This window comes from Myotis lucifugus, unplaced genomic scaffold, assembly GCF_000147115.1.
Source record: "Myotis lucifugus unplaced genomic scaffold, Myoluc2.0 scaffold_77, whole genome shotgun sequence".
In the NCBI taxonomy this organism is placed as follows: Eukaryota; Metazoa; Chordata; class Mammalia; order Chiroptera; family Vespertilionidae; genus Myotis; species Myotis lucifugus.
In genome coordinates, this window is record NW_005871125.1 from 2,339,800 (window position 1) to 2,354,736 (window position 14,937).

The 14,937-nt window shown below is 42.7% G+C and overlaps 2 protein-coding genes across 2 annotated transcripts in view; one reads left to right on the forward strand and one right to left on the reverse strand.

Moving 5' to 3' along the window:
- Positions 1–7,872: 7,872 nt before the first annotated feature.
- Positions 7,873–9,244, forward strand: CRH (corticotropin releasing hormone). The gene is made up of 2 exons (XM_023755412.1): positions 7,873–7,896; positions 8,665–9,244. Exon 2 carries the CDS (start codon positions 8,675–8,677, stop codon positions 9,242–9,244), a length of 570 nt encoding a protein of 189 aa, XP_023611180.1. The 5' UTR covers positions 7,873–7,896; positions 8,665–8,674.
- A 3,477-nt stretch (positions 9,245–12,721) lies between these two features.
- Positions 12,722–14,937, reverse strand: part of TRIM55 (tripartite motif containing 55) — a 39,464-nt gene continuing 37,248 nt past the window's right edge. Inside the window, exon 11 of the mRNA XM_023755500.1 lies at positions 12,722–12,844. Coding sequence (XP_023611268.1) covers positions 12,722–12,844 — 123 coding nt within the window. The remainder of the gene's footprint in view (positions 12,845–14,937) is intronic.

A 14,937-nucleotide genomic window follows, 5' to 3' on the forward strand; every position in this document is an offset into this window, starting at 1 on the left:
CCAAAAGGGAGAAAGCTTCAGTGTCCCAAGTTTCCCAGAGGAGAAGTCTCAGTGGGTAGTTCCTGAGAACCTGTGCAGCCCCTTTCAGCAAACCCCAGAAGATTTCTGATAAAACCCCAGCAGATACAAACATAGGTTGGCATTTTTATATTTCATCAAAACCCCAAAGTCCCAATTTCCAGCCATTGTGTATGTTTAATCTTAGCCTTATTCTTAATTCTTAGTGAACTACAGAGTTGACCCAAGAGGTGACATGGTTTCAGGGGCTCTGACATTGCTTTGGGGATGTGATTGAGACTTGGAAAGACACAGGACTCTGCTTTGAGCTGTCTCCTTCTTGATATGCTGAACACCTTTCAGACTAGTCTCACACCCTAGCCCTGAACTGGGGAGTCTACCTGTGCAAATGGGAATGGAGGTGCCAGTGGTACTGCACTCCATGATCAGGAGCCGCCCCCATAATTAGACCCAGAAATGGAAACAGAATGAATACAACAGATCTTTTGGAGAAATCCAAATCACCCAGCTCCACGGGGTTTGGTGAAAAGCCTACTCTTTCTCCATCTCCCCAGCAAAAAGCCCTATGAAAAGTTCAAGCACCCAGGAAGATGGCTTTTAGCAAAGTACTGAAGCAGCCAAATATATATATATTTATGGGTTTTCTAAATTTAGACCAGTGGAGAGACATCCTGTTTATAAGTACTTGAAAGGTCCAAACATTAAGGTAAGAGAAAGCTGAAGAGCTGCAGAAGAGATTATATTTTAGAATGTCTTGTGAAATAGGATGAGCATGAACTTATCAAGGAAATGAAGTCCAGAAGAGGCCTGCCAGTCAGGGGCTGGCCTTTGGGGAAGGCAGGTAGGCAGTATACCTGTGCTCTCTGGCCTCCTCTCTCAGGTTGGAGGTTGGGCCTTCCAGGGATTGATTCAGGAAGACAGACAAGATGAATAAAAGTCAAATTTTTAAATGTATGGTGAATGGTTATTTTCTATTGCCTGTCTTAAGAGCAGAGGCTAAGATGAAGCAATAGTAAAGTTGTCGAGGAGCATTTGGGGTGTGGAGAAAAATGAACTCTCTGCCAGCTTGAAGGCAGTGGTTATCCAGGTCACACTTGGAGAATCTGATAGATCCATAGCAGCCTGTGGGGCAACAAAGGTTTCCACGGGAAGTGGGGCCTATTGATCTTAGAATAGAAAAGTATTTTGTTTTTAATTAGAAATGTTAATTAAAGATGCAAAATTCCCTTTTGAGTGACCTATTTTCAGTTAAATCAATAAAGATTTAGATTGAGAATAGAAGTTTCAACACAGAAATAATGCTTAAGTGAGCAGACATTTACTAAGTAGAGAAACATCAGGCAAAAGATACTTCCCAAGTCAAAATGATGCTATTCATAAGTAAAAATATAGGGAGACAGGAAGGAACCTAAAATGCATATTGTATTACTAAGTGAAAGAAGCCAGTCTGAAAAAGTTATAATTTGTATAATTCCAACTCTAAGTCATTCTGGGACATACAGGGACAGTGAAAAGATCAGTGGTTGTCAAGGGTTGGAATGGAAGGAAAACAAAATGAATAGGTGGAGCACAGGGGATTTTTAGGCCTGGGATTCTGTGTGACACTATCAGGGTCGATACATGAAATTATGCTTTGTCAAAATTCACAGAATGTACAACACAGAGCAAACCCTAATGTAAACTATGGACTTTAGTTAATAATAATGCATCAACACTGGCTCATCAATTGTAACAAATGTTCCACACCAGTGTAAGATATTAATAGTAATATTAATAATAGGAAAAAACTAGGAGGAGGATAGGTGAGGGGGAGAAAGATTATATGGAAACTGCTTCTACTTTGTGTTCAATTTTTCTGTAAACCTAAGACTGCTCTTATGAAATAAAGTCCATTAATTAAATTTTTAAAAAATCAGCTGGATAGCTGAAAAACCTCTGGTATTAGAAGAAAAAAAATTAGTGATTACACTTATTTTATTTCATTAATAAACATGTATTAAGCCTAATAAATACTGGGCACAATGCTAGGCTCTGAAGAGCTGAGATTAGATAGAATCATTACCTTCAAACAAAGCAACAACCATATCACTAGCCCAACAACAGTGACTAATGTTAATTGAATGCTTCTTATATTCTAGGCCCTGAATTCACTATCTCATTTAACCCCCACAAACCTAAGAGGAACAAATAAGGAAACTGATATTTTATAATGTTTTGACAAATAAGGCAACAAGTTTGGGAAATTTAAATAACTTGTCCAAGGTCACCTAGCTAGTAAGTAATGAAGTCAAAACAGAACTAAGGTAGTTAGACAACTGCCATACTTGGAAATCTAGTGTGTCTCCACAGGGAAAGGGATCCAGGTAACACTATTTGCAAGGCTGCACTGAAAATTTTTATTCTTAGTGAAGTCTTTGAGTAAAGATATTAGAACAAATTCCATCATAAACAGGAATCACTTATGGTGTTCTGCTTTAAAAAGCTGAATAACTATTTTACAGAAGAAGTCTACCAAATTATTTAATTGCATTTCTTCATTCAAATAAAATCCCTTCATTGCAATTATTGTTGTTGCTGATAAGATAAAAATACATGAAGTTATATACAGTAATATGTATGTGACTTTATATAAATAGGAGTATTAAACTTTGCTGCATCTTGAGGCCGTTAAGTCTTTTCCATTATCCTGGGAACATTCTTGCTCAGGTCACTTCTAAAATTTAAGCAAAAGGGAACAGTGAATGTGGCAAATCAGATGGATCCTTTCTTTCCCACAGGTTGGTTTCATATAACCATTCTTTCAAAAGTTCATTGACTCCCAGTTATGAAACCACCTTCAATTGATATCGTCTTTCTCTTAGGTCAGCAGATACATAGTCAATCTCCAACAACCAACAAACACTTATCACGTGTAAGCAGAGTAATAGAAGTTACAGCCTACAAAGAAGTGGGAAGTAAGCTCACAACAAATTGGGAGACAGACAAACAAGTGCACTCATGAAAATTAACTGTAGGTTTTATAATGATAGCTAACATCACATTTCCCACAGATGAATGACAGAAGCCTCAGAGATAAACAGACCTTGCAGCAAGGTTCACAAAAGGTCTGAACCCACAACCAGTAGCAACATCTTTGAAATCCACAGCTCCTGAAGGTTGGCAGGCCATCGTCTCTGTTCACCCCTGCAACCCTTATTGCCTACTGCCTCTTGAGTAACTGAATATTCTTTATGAAAAACCCAGTGTCACCCATTGCAATCATTTCTGTCTAGAACATTTCTGCCTTTTCACACCCAAAAGAGGTCCTCCTTTGCAAGATGGGCCCACAGATTTCCACTGGGCTAAATTACTGTAGAGACCAACTCCTTCCCCTGACTAGGAAGTGTGTAAACAAACCTGACCATTTCTTGGGTAGCGAGGGAGGGCTCAGCAGCTCCTTGCTGTAAGGTGACTCTTCCCAGGGTAATCCTCAGACGCTCTGGAAATAGAAGTCTCCCCATATCTTGAAACTGTCTCTTCAAGAGTAAAAAGTGTCATTTTAAAAGTTTCTCCCCAAAGTGCTAGAAAATGATTCAATATCTCTTTGATATGGATGGCAAAGAAAAGAAGTGTAGCTGGACTCCTCATTAGATGCCTTGGCTTATTATATTTCCCAACTAGTCCCACAGTAAACATGTTCTGTGGTCAAATAAGTCTGGAAAATTCTGAAAATTTGGGGACTTACACTGCAGGAAAAGTATTTTAAAACACTAGAAAATTCTGCAGTAAAAAAATGTTTAACCTTTGTTTAATACCGCCCCCACACACCCTTTTTACCCCTTTGTAACACAAGTAACATTTCTAAGAGAGTTCTTTGGGAATTGTCCTTTAGAGTTAAGAAATGTTCATGAATATAAATACCTGTTCAGGATGCTTGGATGATGGATTTCCTTCTCATGACCAACTATTGTAAGAGAATCAGTTTCTGCAAATTGCCCTTCATGACAGAAAGTTCACACACATCCTCTCACTGCCCTCCATTCATTATCTGGAGCCTAAAACAGAAAATTTGATGTATTATGATATAAACAGAAAGGTCAATCTTGTCTATCAAGACAAAAGCTTGTTAGAGAAACAGAACTATGCCCCTTTTCTAATGCTCTGAGTCATCTCCTCAGAGTAGATTACTTCCTAACTTCTGGAAAAATAAAGGGACAGGTAACAAAGTCCTTGCCATTTACCCAGACAGGATATAAAGTACCCAATGATAATTTCTGGATGCTGAGAGATTTATTGACTGATGGGGAACTGAAAGGAAGCGCTGCCCCACAAACCCCTGAATAGGAGTGTGATTGCCCTGAGCAATCCACAGGAGACCCTGCCATTGTCTTGTACAGCTCCTATCACAACTGGCATTTGATACTCATTCTATAGAGGTCCATTGGTGAATGTTACCAGTGATTTTGGCTCTCAGTTCTTGAGTTTGGTACAGAAAGAATTCAGAGCCAAGAACTCTAGCACAAGAGGAAGTTTATTTAGCATGCAAAGCAAAAGCACACTCACAAATGTTTCAGTTAGCAACTTGAAGATTGTCTTTGCCATGAACTTTGCTAGTTGAAGCACACATTGGGGTACTCCTCTAAGGGCAAGGAGATGCAGACAGCAGGAATAAGTTCAACAATTACCTATTATTTCTGATATTTCTTTATTCATTGGATTGTTGTGCCATCTCTTTCTTAATTTGAGCCATACACTATATTATGTTTTATTTAAATTGGTTCTCCAAAGACTCCTTTCAAAAAGTTATTCCTACATGTAAGATAAAATCCATCAGTGTCGATTTTTATGGTATTTAGCTTACTGCACATGTAAGTCCTCTACATCATGTTATTTCTCCAGTCACACATCTGTATAATTACTTTGAAAAGCACTTAACTCTATACTTTATCAAAAGATTTCTATTTTCCAAGGTGAACTATGTGGAACATCAAAGTAAGCGTATTAAGTTGGCAACATCTTTTGAAACCTAATGTTAAAATTACAAGATTCAGCTGAAAGGTAAATTGCAGTATATACATACAAAAACGTATGTGTGTTTTCATGCCTAGGGAGATTTACATGTGATAATATTTATCAATATAAGGAAAGTCTAAGAAAAGATACCTTAGCATTGGTGTGTGAATATGACACTTTACCTAAATTCATCTTCGCACTTGAGTTTGTTCATGTGTCTCTGCTACAAAAGGAAGTTCAAAGGGTATTGTTTATACAGGCTGGTAGGCAAAAGAACTACCAGTAACTAGTTGAGTAACGTCAGGTAAGTCATTTTAACCTTTCTGGTTCTCATTTAAACCAAATGATCTCTTCAAGTCATTTCTAAAGTGAACATTCAGTGATTTGATGAGATCTATCTTTTGGATAAATTGTGGGTAGGGACTACTCTGCATAGTCCCTGTTCCTCTGGGATATGGGCCTTTTGTTCCTCACTTGTAGTCAGAGCCACTTTATCCCTAACCAACTATACCTACTTTAGGGAAATCTCACTGCAAGGACTCAACAGCGATGAGGGAGCTATACTAAAACAACATCCTCCATCTGGCCCAATAAGATAAGTCCAAAGCATGTGTCTTCTCTGGAGGAACCTCCCAGGCCTCCCTAGCTTGACGCCCTGGTCTTATCCCTTTCCTCAGTCTTCTTCTGCATCCACTTATCTGAACTTTCCCCTCCGAATCTACTTCCACCTCTAGATTGACATCCAAGCTGATATTTTCCAATGCACACAGAGAAGGGTTCATGAAAGACAGTCAACAAAAAACTTGAGATTCATTTCAACTTGAAGAAAAATTATGGTTCTTTATTCTCCCTACAACATAAAACACAGCTTTTCTCTAAAATCTCAACCATTATTTATAATCCTGATTTTCTATTAACAACTCACATCTTTCCTAGAAACACATTTCTTTCTCTGTTCTCTCATGTCAAAAGTACATTCTGGCCCAGAGGGGTGTGGCTCAGCAGTTGAGTGTCGAGCCAGGAACCAAGAGGTCACCAGTTTGATTCCTGGTCAGGCATATGCCTGGGTTGCGGGCTTGATCCCCAGTAAGGGGCGTACAATCAATGATTCTCTCTCATCATTCATGTTTCTATCTCTCTCTTCCTTTCCCTTCCTCTCTGAAATATAAATATATAGCATGTTCCACAGTGCAATGATCTGACTATGGGCTGACTTCTCTGGAAACTGCCAGAATTTCTCTTTTTACCTTACTTTTATTTCTAACAGCAGTTGTAGATTGGCATAGAGCCAAAATGGGAGTTGAAATGTGCATTGCATCATTTGTCATGTTAGCTACAAAGGAAGCAGCAGAGGTACCAGAAATGAAAACGAGGAAATTTCTGATAAACAACTCTGATGGTTATCTAGAAGGTGAATTGAATCATAGATATCAGAGTTTGACACTGCATTTTGAATTGCACAATTAGAGATAACTGCCTCCCACCTAGATAATAGTATCAATTTAATGCAAAATGTGAGTGTGGTTTTATAGTCATTCCATTCTGTGGTAGTGCCAGAGAGCATTTACTTATCAGGCTCCCATGGAGCGCATTTGAATTTGGAACAAGAAATGATTAATTAAAAAAACAACAACCTGGGTGCCCTTGATATGGATACTATCATAGTATGTGGAAGTAAAATGAATGAATTTACCTTTTAACAGGCTCAGTATGCATCAGTGCAAACGTGCCCTGTTATCAAGCAGTTTAAACCTTTTCCAATATAGAATAGGAAGTTAATCAATGCTTTTCTCGTTGGGTTTGCAACTAGATAAAGATTGTTTAACTCAGGCACCTCTCACTGGTCCTTTCTCTAATTTGGTAATTTAAAAAGTCCACAATTACTGAGAGAAGAGACAATGGAGGAGAAGTAAGCTTCTGGAAGAACTTAAAATCTTTGCTGCACCCCAGACTGTCCCTGGTTTGTGCCCCTTCATCATGGGAGTAGCTCTTGCCATCATTTAAAAAGCTTGACCTGCATTTTAGGAGACTTACTGGTATTATTGGTTTTGCCTCTGCAGACTCATAATTCCATTACCTGTTATTGGGAGGAAAAAGCAAATAGAGGCTTAAAAGCTGAGTGCCTCTACACTACCATCTCCTTGTTCTTCATTCTTATCCAGGCAGGAAGGCCATGGGACACTTTGTCTCTTAGCAAAGGAATATTTTCAGATATCAAGGTATTGCACAAGACAACGGGTCAGAGAAGTTAGGAGGGCAAGGGAAGAAGAGGATCAGGAACCACCCCCTATAAGTGGTTGCTGCTTTCCCTGCAGGACTGTGCATTGATAGACTTCTCTTTCCTCCAACTCTCCCTTCCTTTCCCCTCCCATTCGCTGTCTCTTTTTCTGATCCTTAAATTGGCCTTTCCTAGTAAAAGGTCAATATGTTTTCACGCTTGACAAATTTCATTCAAGAATTTTTGTCAATGGACAAGTCATAAGAAGCTCTTCCATTTTAGGACTGGTTGACGTCACCAAGGAGGCGATAAATATCTGTTGATATAATTGGATGTGAGATTCAGTGTTGAGAGAGCAAAAATTCTGCCCCTGGTTTCCTGGCAGGGCCCAATGATTTATGCAGGAGCAGAGGCAGCACGCAATCGAGCTGTCAAGAGAGCGTCAGCTTATTAGGCAAATGCTGCGTGATTTCTGAAGAGGATTGACGCTATAAAATCCCACTCCAGGCTCCGGTGTGGAGAAACTCAGAGCCCAAGTCCGTTGAGAGGCTGAAGAAAAAGAGAAGAGGGAAGAGGGAAGAAAAAACCCACAGTGGAAACAGAAAGGAGAAAGAAAGAAAACCCCTGAAAAAACCCGGAGACATTAATCTGCAGCAGCGCCTCAGCAGGTAGGGAGCCTAGACGGAAACGCGGCTCCAACTTTGCACTGCCTGAGCTGCAATGGAGCTCACTGCGGCGCCCTGGCCCTGTCCTTCCAGTGGTGTGTGTGTGTGTGTGTGTGTGTGTGTGTGTGTGTGTGTGTGTGTTTGCTGACTGTGCCTCAAGATCCCGATAGTAGCTGGGATGTGGCAAAAGCAAACTTAGACGGCTACTCATCGTTACCCGAACTTCCAGTTATTCCTTTCTGGCTGTGTAGATGAGCACCCCATTGATCCCGATCCTCAGAAGAAGGGCGCTGGAGCAGGGATGGATGAGGAGGAGGACGAAACGCAGCTTTTCATTTGGAGGAAAAGGCTGAAACATCCGAAAGGGAGTGGGAGTTAAGACCAGTTGAGGTCTTAAATTTGTAGATCCTCTAGAGCTCGGGAAATCAGTTCTAGAGATCGTTAGGAAGGGGATTCGGGGACTGTCCCTTTGGGGGTTTCCGAAGGAGAGGGGTCATTCCAGCCTGGCGAGGGGGCTGAGCTTTGGTGCCTAGTCCTGCAGGCGTCCGCTTTCCTGCTCCCCCTTTCACTCCAGCTCTGTAAGTCCTACCTCGGGAGCTTCAGCACCACGGACAGCGCCCGCCCGAGCCCCCAGCCAAGTCTGTGTCCTGTGGGGAAGACGACATCCTCCCCCGCCCCCCCCCGCCACACACACACACACACACACACACCGCACCTCCCAATTGAGCTAAACTGTGATCAACTCTTTCTTTCTCTCTTTCCTTCTCCTAGTGCCTCTAACATGAGACTGCCGCTGCTGGTGTCCGCGGGCGTCCTGCTCCTGGCTTTCCTGCCCTGCCCGCCATGCAGGGCCCTCCTCATCCGGGGTCCTGTCCCAGGCGCCCGACAGGCCCCACAACTTCCCCAACCCCTAGATTTCTTCCAGCCGCCACGGCGGCAGGTCCTTCCAGTTCAGCCGGTCCCGCTCACCACGGGGGAAGAATACTTCTTCCGCCAAGGTAACCTCAATGAGAGCCCCGCTGCTCCCCTCTGGTCAGCCTCCTCGCCCCTCGCCCGCCGCAGCAGCAGCCACCTTTCCCCTCACAAGGCAGCCGCCAACTTTTTCCGCGCATTGAGGCAGCTGCGATCGCTTCCCCAGCGCCCTCTCAAGAGTCCCGCTGAGCGTCGTGCTAAGAGCGCCCTCAGCGGTCGCCAGGAGGCTCTGGAAAGGGAGGGGCGATCCAGGGAAACTACCACCTCGCTGGATCTCACCTTCCACATCCTCAGAGAAGTTTTGAAAATGGCCAACGCGGAGAAGTTAGCACAGCAAGCTGAAAGCAACAGGAAACTGATGGAGATTGTTGGGAAATGAAACGGTGCGTTTGGCCAAAGCGATTCTGCATTTAGCAAAAAATAAAAAAAATAAAGTCTTCTGTACCATAGCATGGCTCTGATACCATTTGTTTATTTTTATATAGCTTGAAACGTAGAGGATGTATAACAAGAGCACCTGTTCTCCTTAATTAGAATGCACAAAGTATATTCATGTGCAGTAATAGCAACAAAATGGTATTTGTATTGTCTACTTTTAGTTTCCATTTCCAGGTGTCTTTAATGGTGTTTAAAAGAGTATAGACCCAGGAGGAAACGTTTTTGAAGAAGCAGACAGAAATCACCCAATTGATTTTGCTGTGGTCTGAATTCTCTTTGGTGGGTGAGAGAAATCATGTAAGCTCTTTGAATCAACTTTTCCTTGTAAATGTTTCAGTAATAAAACATCCTTACAATCCTTGGTCAATTTGTTTGTGTAATAGAATGTTCAATAGTTATCCTACATAATAAAAGGCTAATATGCAAATTGACCAAACCACAGAACCACCTGTTACTATGACGTGTACTGACCACCAGGGGGCAGATACTCAAAGCAGGAGCTGCCCCCTGGTGGTTAGTTGCTCCCACAGGCAGAACTGGGCTCAGCCAGAAGCCCGGCTTGCAGCTGGCAAGCTCGGCAGAGCTCCCGCCTCCCCAGCAGTGCTAAGGACCCTTCCGGGGATATCTGACTGCTGGCAGGTGGACATCCCCTGAGGGGGTCCCAGACTGTGAGAGGGCGCAAGCTGGGCTGAGGGACCCCTTCCCCCACAACCCCCCAGTGCACGAATGTCATGTACTGGGCCTCTAGTATTTTTCATAAACTCTGCAAAGGTAATCCTGACTTACTTTTGCTTTTCAATGATAGTAGTAGAAATAGTCTCAGCTATTGGACTCCTCCAAACTTACTTAAACACAGGTAAAGACAAAATCCCTTGCATTTTTTTCTACTACAAATACAAAGATAAACCAGTGGCTAACACAGATCCTGCAGTCTCCTTGGGTTCATCTCTGTACCTCAGATTACTCTTCTAAGATTGAGTTAAATAATTTGAGAAGTTGCTTCCCGCTCTAAGACTTGCTAATTCTATACATGGAAGATCTATTCATAATGGAAATAACATTTAGCCCTGATTAACTATAAGATGTAAACTAATTGGGGAGGGTTGGGGAAGGTGGAAAGGGAAAGAGGAGAATGGTTGAGGAAGGGCACTTCTACAAACTATAGGGCCAAATGCCTCATTTTTTTTCCTATGAGAAAATCTCATACATTATTCAGCCATTATTTTGCTATCATAAATAATTTTTCTAAGCCATTTTCCAATGCCTACTTCTAATGGAAGCAACTTCTCAAATTATTTAACTCAATCTTAGAAGAGTAATCTGAGGTACAGAGATGAACCCAAGGAGACTGCAGGATCTGTGTTAGCCACTGGCTTATCTTTGTATTTGTAGTAGAAAAAAATGCAAGGGATTTTGTCTTTACTTGTGTTTAAGTAAGTTTGATAGCCTCTCCACTTAAAACAACTAAATTTAGTTGCCATGAAATGGCACTTGAGACAATTTCTATAAATATTTTGACTCTAATACCTCCACAAATACCCTCCTCATTTATGTTTATGCCAACACTAATCACTTTCATTTTAGTAATATAAACTATCTCCATTCACTTCTGAATTCAAACAACACATCTAGTTAGTTTTACAATGCATTCACCTTTTGTAGTTTAGTTACAACTTAAAAAATTCAATTGAGCACTAGCTGGTTTTGCTCAGTGGATAGAGCATCGGCCTATGGACTACTACTAGTGGTCCATGAGGTCCAAAAGGTTGGCGAGCACTGGTATAAGGAAACCTTTGGAGCAGCAGTCACCAACCAGTGGTCCATGAGGTTCAAAAGGTTGACAACGACTGGACTAAAGGGTCCCAGGTTCAATTCCGGTCAGGGTCACATGCCAGGTTGTGGGCTTGATCCCCAGTGGGGGGTGTACAGGAGGCAGCTGATCAATGATTCTCTCTCATAATTGATGTTTCTATCTCTCTCTCTCTCTCCCTTCCTCTCTGAAATCAATAAATATATATATATATATATATATATATATATATATATTAAATATATTTTATTGATTTTTTACAGAGAGGAAGGGAGAGGGATAGAGAGAAACATCAATGAGAAAGAAACATCGATCAGCTGCCTCCTGCACACCCCCTTCTGGGGATGTGCCCACAACCAAGGTACATGCCCTTGACCGGAATCGAACCTGGGACCTTTCAGTCCACAGGCCGATGCTCTATCCACTGAGCCAAACCGGTTATGGCTCAATAAAAATATATTTTAAAAAATAATCTCATCCAAAATTTAACATCTTACACAATTATTAACACAAAATTAATCATGGAGTTAATTGTAAAATATAAGACTATAAAACCCCTAGGTAAAAAAAAAATTAATTGATTAATACTTCAAAATTAATTTGGATGTATGAAGATGCTTCTTCCCTTGGGACCCTTTAAACAACTTGACTAATGGATTAATAAGATAAAAAACACACACCAAATAAATCATTATAAGACTAAGTTGTTTAAAACAGCATTTATTTCAGAGTTCATACAGAGTAAAGTTGTATTTATGTTCTGAAGGAGGCATTATGGTGGGACAAATAAAACAATTTAAATATATACATATATACATATATAATGTAGTACATATATGTGTATATATGTGTGTGTGTATATATACATACATATATGTATTTAAATACATGAAATTGTGCCTCATTGGATACATGAGAAAATAGATGGTTCCTGTGAAAAAGTTTTTTTTCCTCAATTAAAGTGCTTGTTATCTGCATATCTAAAACTAGATTAGAAAAATGTCACAAGAAATGTCCTAGGCCTTCAGCCTTCTGGACTGTGAAAGTGTCACCAGAGTCAAAGAACATTTCTAGATATACGTCCAGCAACATATATTATGGAAAAGAGGAAACCTTTGTGAAACATATCTTACCTTTGGTCATTGATTTACCTTTTGTCCATATATTGATAAATCAGTCACTTCTAAATTAATAGTGAATTTCACTGACCATATGCATTGTTAACAAGGAAAGAGAATACGAGCTACTATTATATAATAACAAAAGCCAGTGCCTATTAGAGACAAGAATGTAGAGCCTACTTTTTTCAATACTTGCCACTTGTTACTGACACATGCTCACACATACCATACTGACACATCCTTCATACTGTTTCCCACACAATAAAAGATTTGCATAAGATCAAGTTTCTTTTCCCGAATGCTTTCTGCAGCTGTTTTCCCTTAATGTGTTAGATAAATCATCTGGAATTAAAGATTTTTCTTTTGTTGCAGAAATCTTGTTCCAAGGTCCCTTTCATCATTTACATCATATTAATTTCATCTAGGTTCCTTGCTTCTTGTGTGCATTTCAGCCAGGCAGACAGAGGGGCAGCAGTTGGAATGAACATCATTCGTTCAGGGAGTTCAACCAGGAAAAGGAGAAGATATGGCGTGCTGGCTCAGAATCAGCTCCATTCCCACTCCCTGAAGCTGCAGCCTGTCCCTGGAGGGGAGGATCCTCAAATCCAATCTGCAACAGAAGAAAATCTGAATGAGAGGAGGAAGAGGCTAGTCCTTTTGGGGTTGGTCCAACTACTTTTTTACTGAGGAGAAAGGATCATCATCATAATAATTATCTAGAACATAATTATTATTAGGGATGGGAAGCAAGCTCAGGTTATTTTAGCCATGGTCAAGAGCCATGAAAAATTCACACATATGATCCAAAAAGGGGCAACAGTAATGCATGCAGTGGAAGTTCTTGAGAAAGAGTCCAGGCTATCATACTTTTTTTATTTTATTGATTTTTTACAGAGGGGGAGGGAGAGGGATAGAGAGTTAGAAACATCAATGAGAGAGAAACACGGATCAGCTGCCTCCTGTACACTTCCCACTGGGGATGTGCCCGCAACCAAGGTACATGCCCTTGACCTGAATCGGACCTGGGACCTTTCAGTCCACAGGACGAGGCTCTATCCACTGAGCTAAACCAGTTAGGGCAATCCTACTTTTTTTAAAAGCCACTTTTACATTATTTACTGAAAGGAAAGTTGCTATGAAGCTAATGGGAATTTGGATTTAGAAAAATCTGCAGAATAAATAAAATCCTGTTTTAAATGACATTGTTACATCACATGATATTGCAGGACAAATCTCTGCACTGCTAAAGTAAGAATTTCTACTAGGATGTGAATATATCCTATCTAATAAAAGAGAAACATGGTAATTAGCCATACCTCCGCTACCCTTCCCATTGGCTAATCAGGGCGATATGCATGTTAACTGCCAGCCAAGATGGCGGCCGGCAGCCAGGCAGCTTGAAGCGAACAGGAGGCTTGCTTGCTTCAGTGACGGAGGAAGCCAACGTTCCCTGCCTGCCGCTGCCGGCCAATGAGCTTGCAGTTTGAAACATTGTTACAAATAGAGAAGCTAAACAAAACTCCAGAAACCTGCTTTCAGCCAGCCCGGCCTCAGAGCTGGAGTTGAAACAGTGTTTCGATTATAGAACCCAAACAAACCAGATACCTGCTTTCAGCAGCCGAAGACTAAGAGCTGGAACCAAGCCTCAGAGCTAAAGCTGGCCCAGAATAAAAAAAGAAAAAAAAAAAAGGAGTGGTTGGGAGCTTCAGTCACCTGCCAGCCTGAAAACAGCCCTCAGCCCCTCACCCAGACTGGCCAGGCACCCCAGTGGGGACCCCCACCCTGAAGGGGGTGTGACCAGCTGCAAACAGCCATCATCCCCTCACCCAGGCTGGCCAGGCACACAAGCAGGACCCCCACCCTGATCCAGGACACCCTTCAGGGCAAACCAGCCGGCCCCTACCCATGCACCAGGCCTCTATCCTATATAGTAAAAGGGTAATATGCCTCCCAGCACCGGGATCAGCAGAGTCGCGAGGCCTCCTGGCATCGGGATCAGCATGACAAGGGGCAGCGCCCAAACCCCCTGATCACCCTGCGGCTCTGTGTGTGACGGGGCGGGGCCACAACCTCCCTATCCACAACTGCTCTGTTCATGACAGGGGGAAGGGCGCCCCAACCCCCTGATCAGCCCTGCTCTGTGCCTGATAGGGGGGGAGCTCCCCCAACCCCCTGATCGCCCTGCAGCTCTGTGTGTGACAGGGTGCGGCGCCCCAACCCCCTCCCCTAAAGGGCCCTGCCTCTGTGTGTGACGGGGTAGAGCCATAACCTCCCCCATCAGCCCTGCCCTGAGTGTGACAGGGTGCGGCGCCCCAACCCCCTGATCTGCCCCTGCTCTGTGTGTGACAGGGGGCAGTGCCCCAACTCCCCTATCGGCCCTACTCTGTGCGTGACAGGGGGGAGCTCCCCCAACCCCCTGATGGGCCCTGCTCTGTGCGTGACGGGGGAGCTCCCCCAACCCCCTGATGGACCCTGCTCTGTGCGTGACAGTGTACGGAGCCCCAACCCCCCTGATGGGCCCTGCTCTGTGAGTGACAGGGGGCAGCGCCCCAACCCCCTGATTGGCCCTGCTCTGTGTGTGACAGGGGGTGCGCTGCAACCTCCCCATCAACCCTGCCTTGAGTGTGACAGGGGGCGGTGCCCCAACCCCCCAATCGGCCCCACCCTGAGCGTGACTGGGGGTGCATCGCAACCTCCCGATCC

Excerpts from the sequence above, each read along its gene's own strand:
- CRH (XM_023755412.1), top strand. The coding sequence starts at position 8,675 with ATGAGACTGCCGCTGCTGGTGTCCGCGGGCGTCCTGCTCCTGGCTTTC.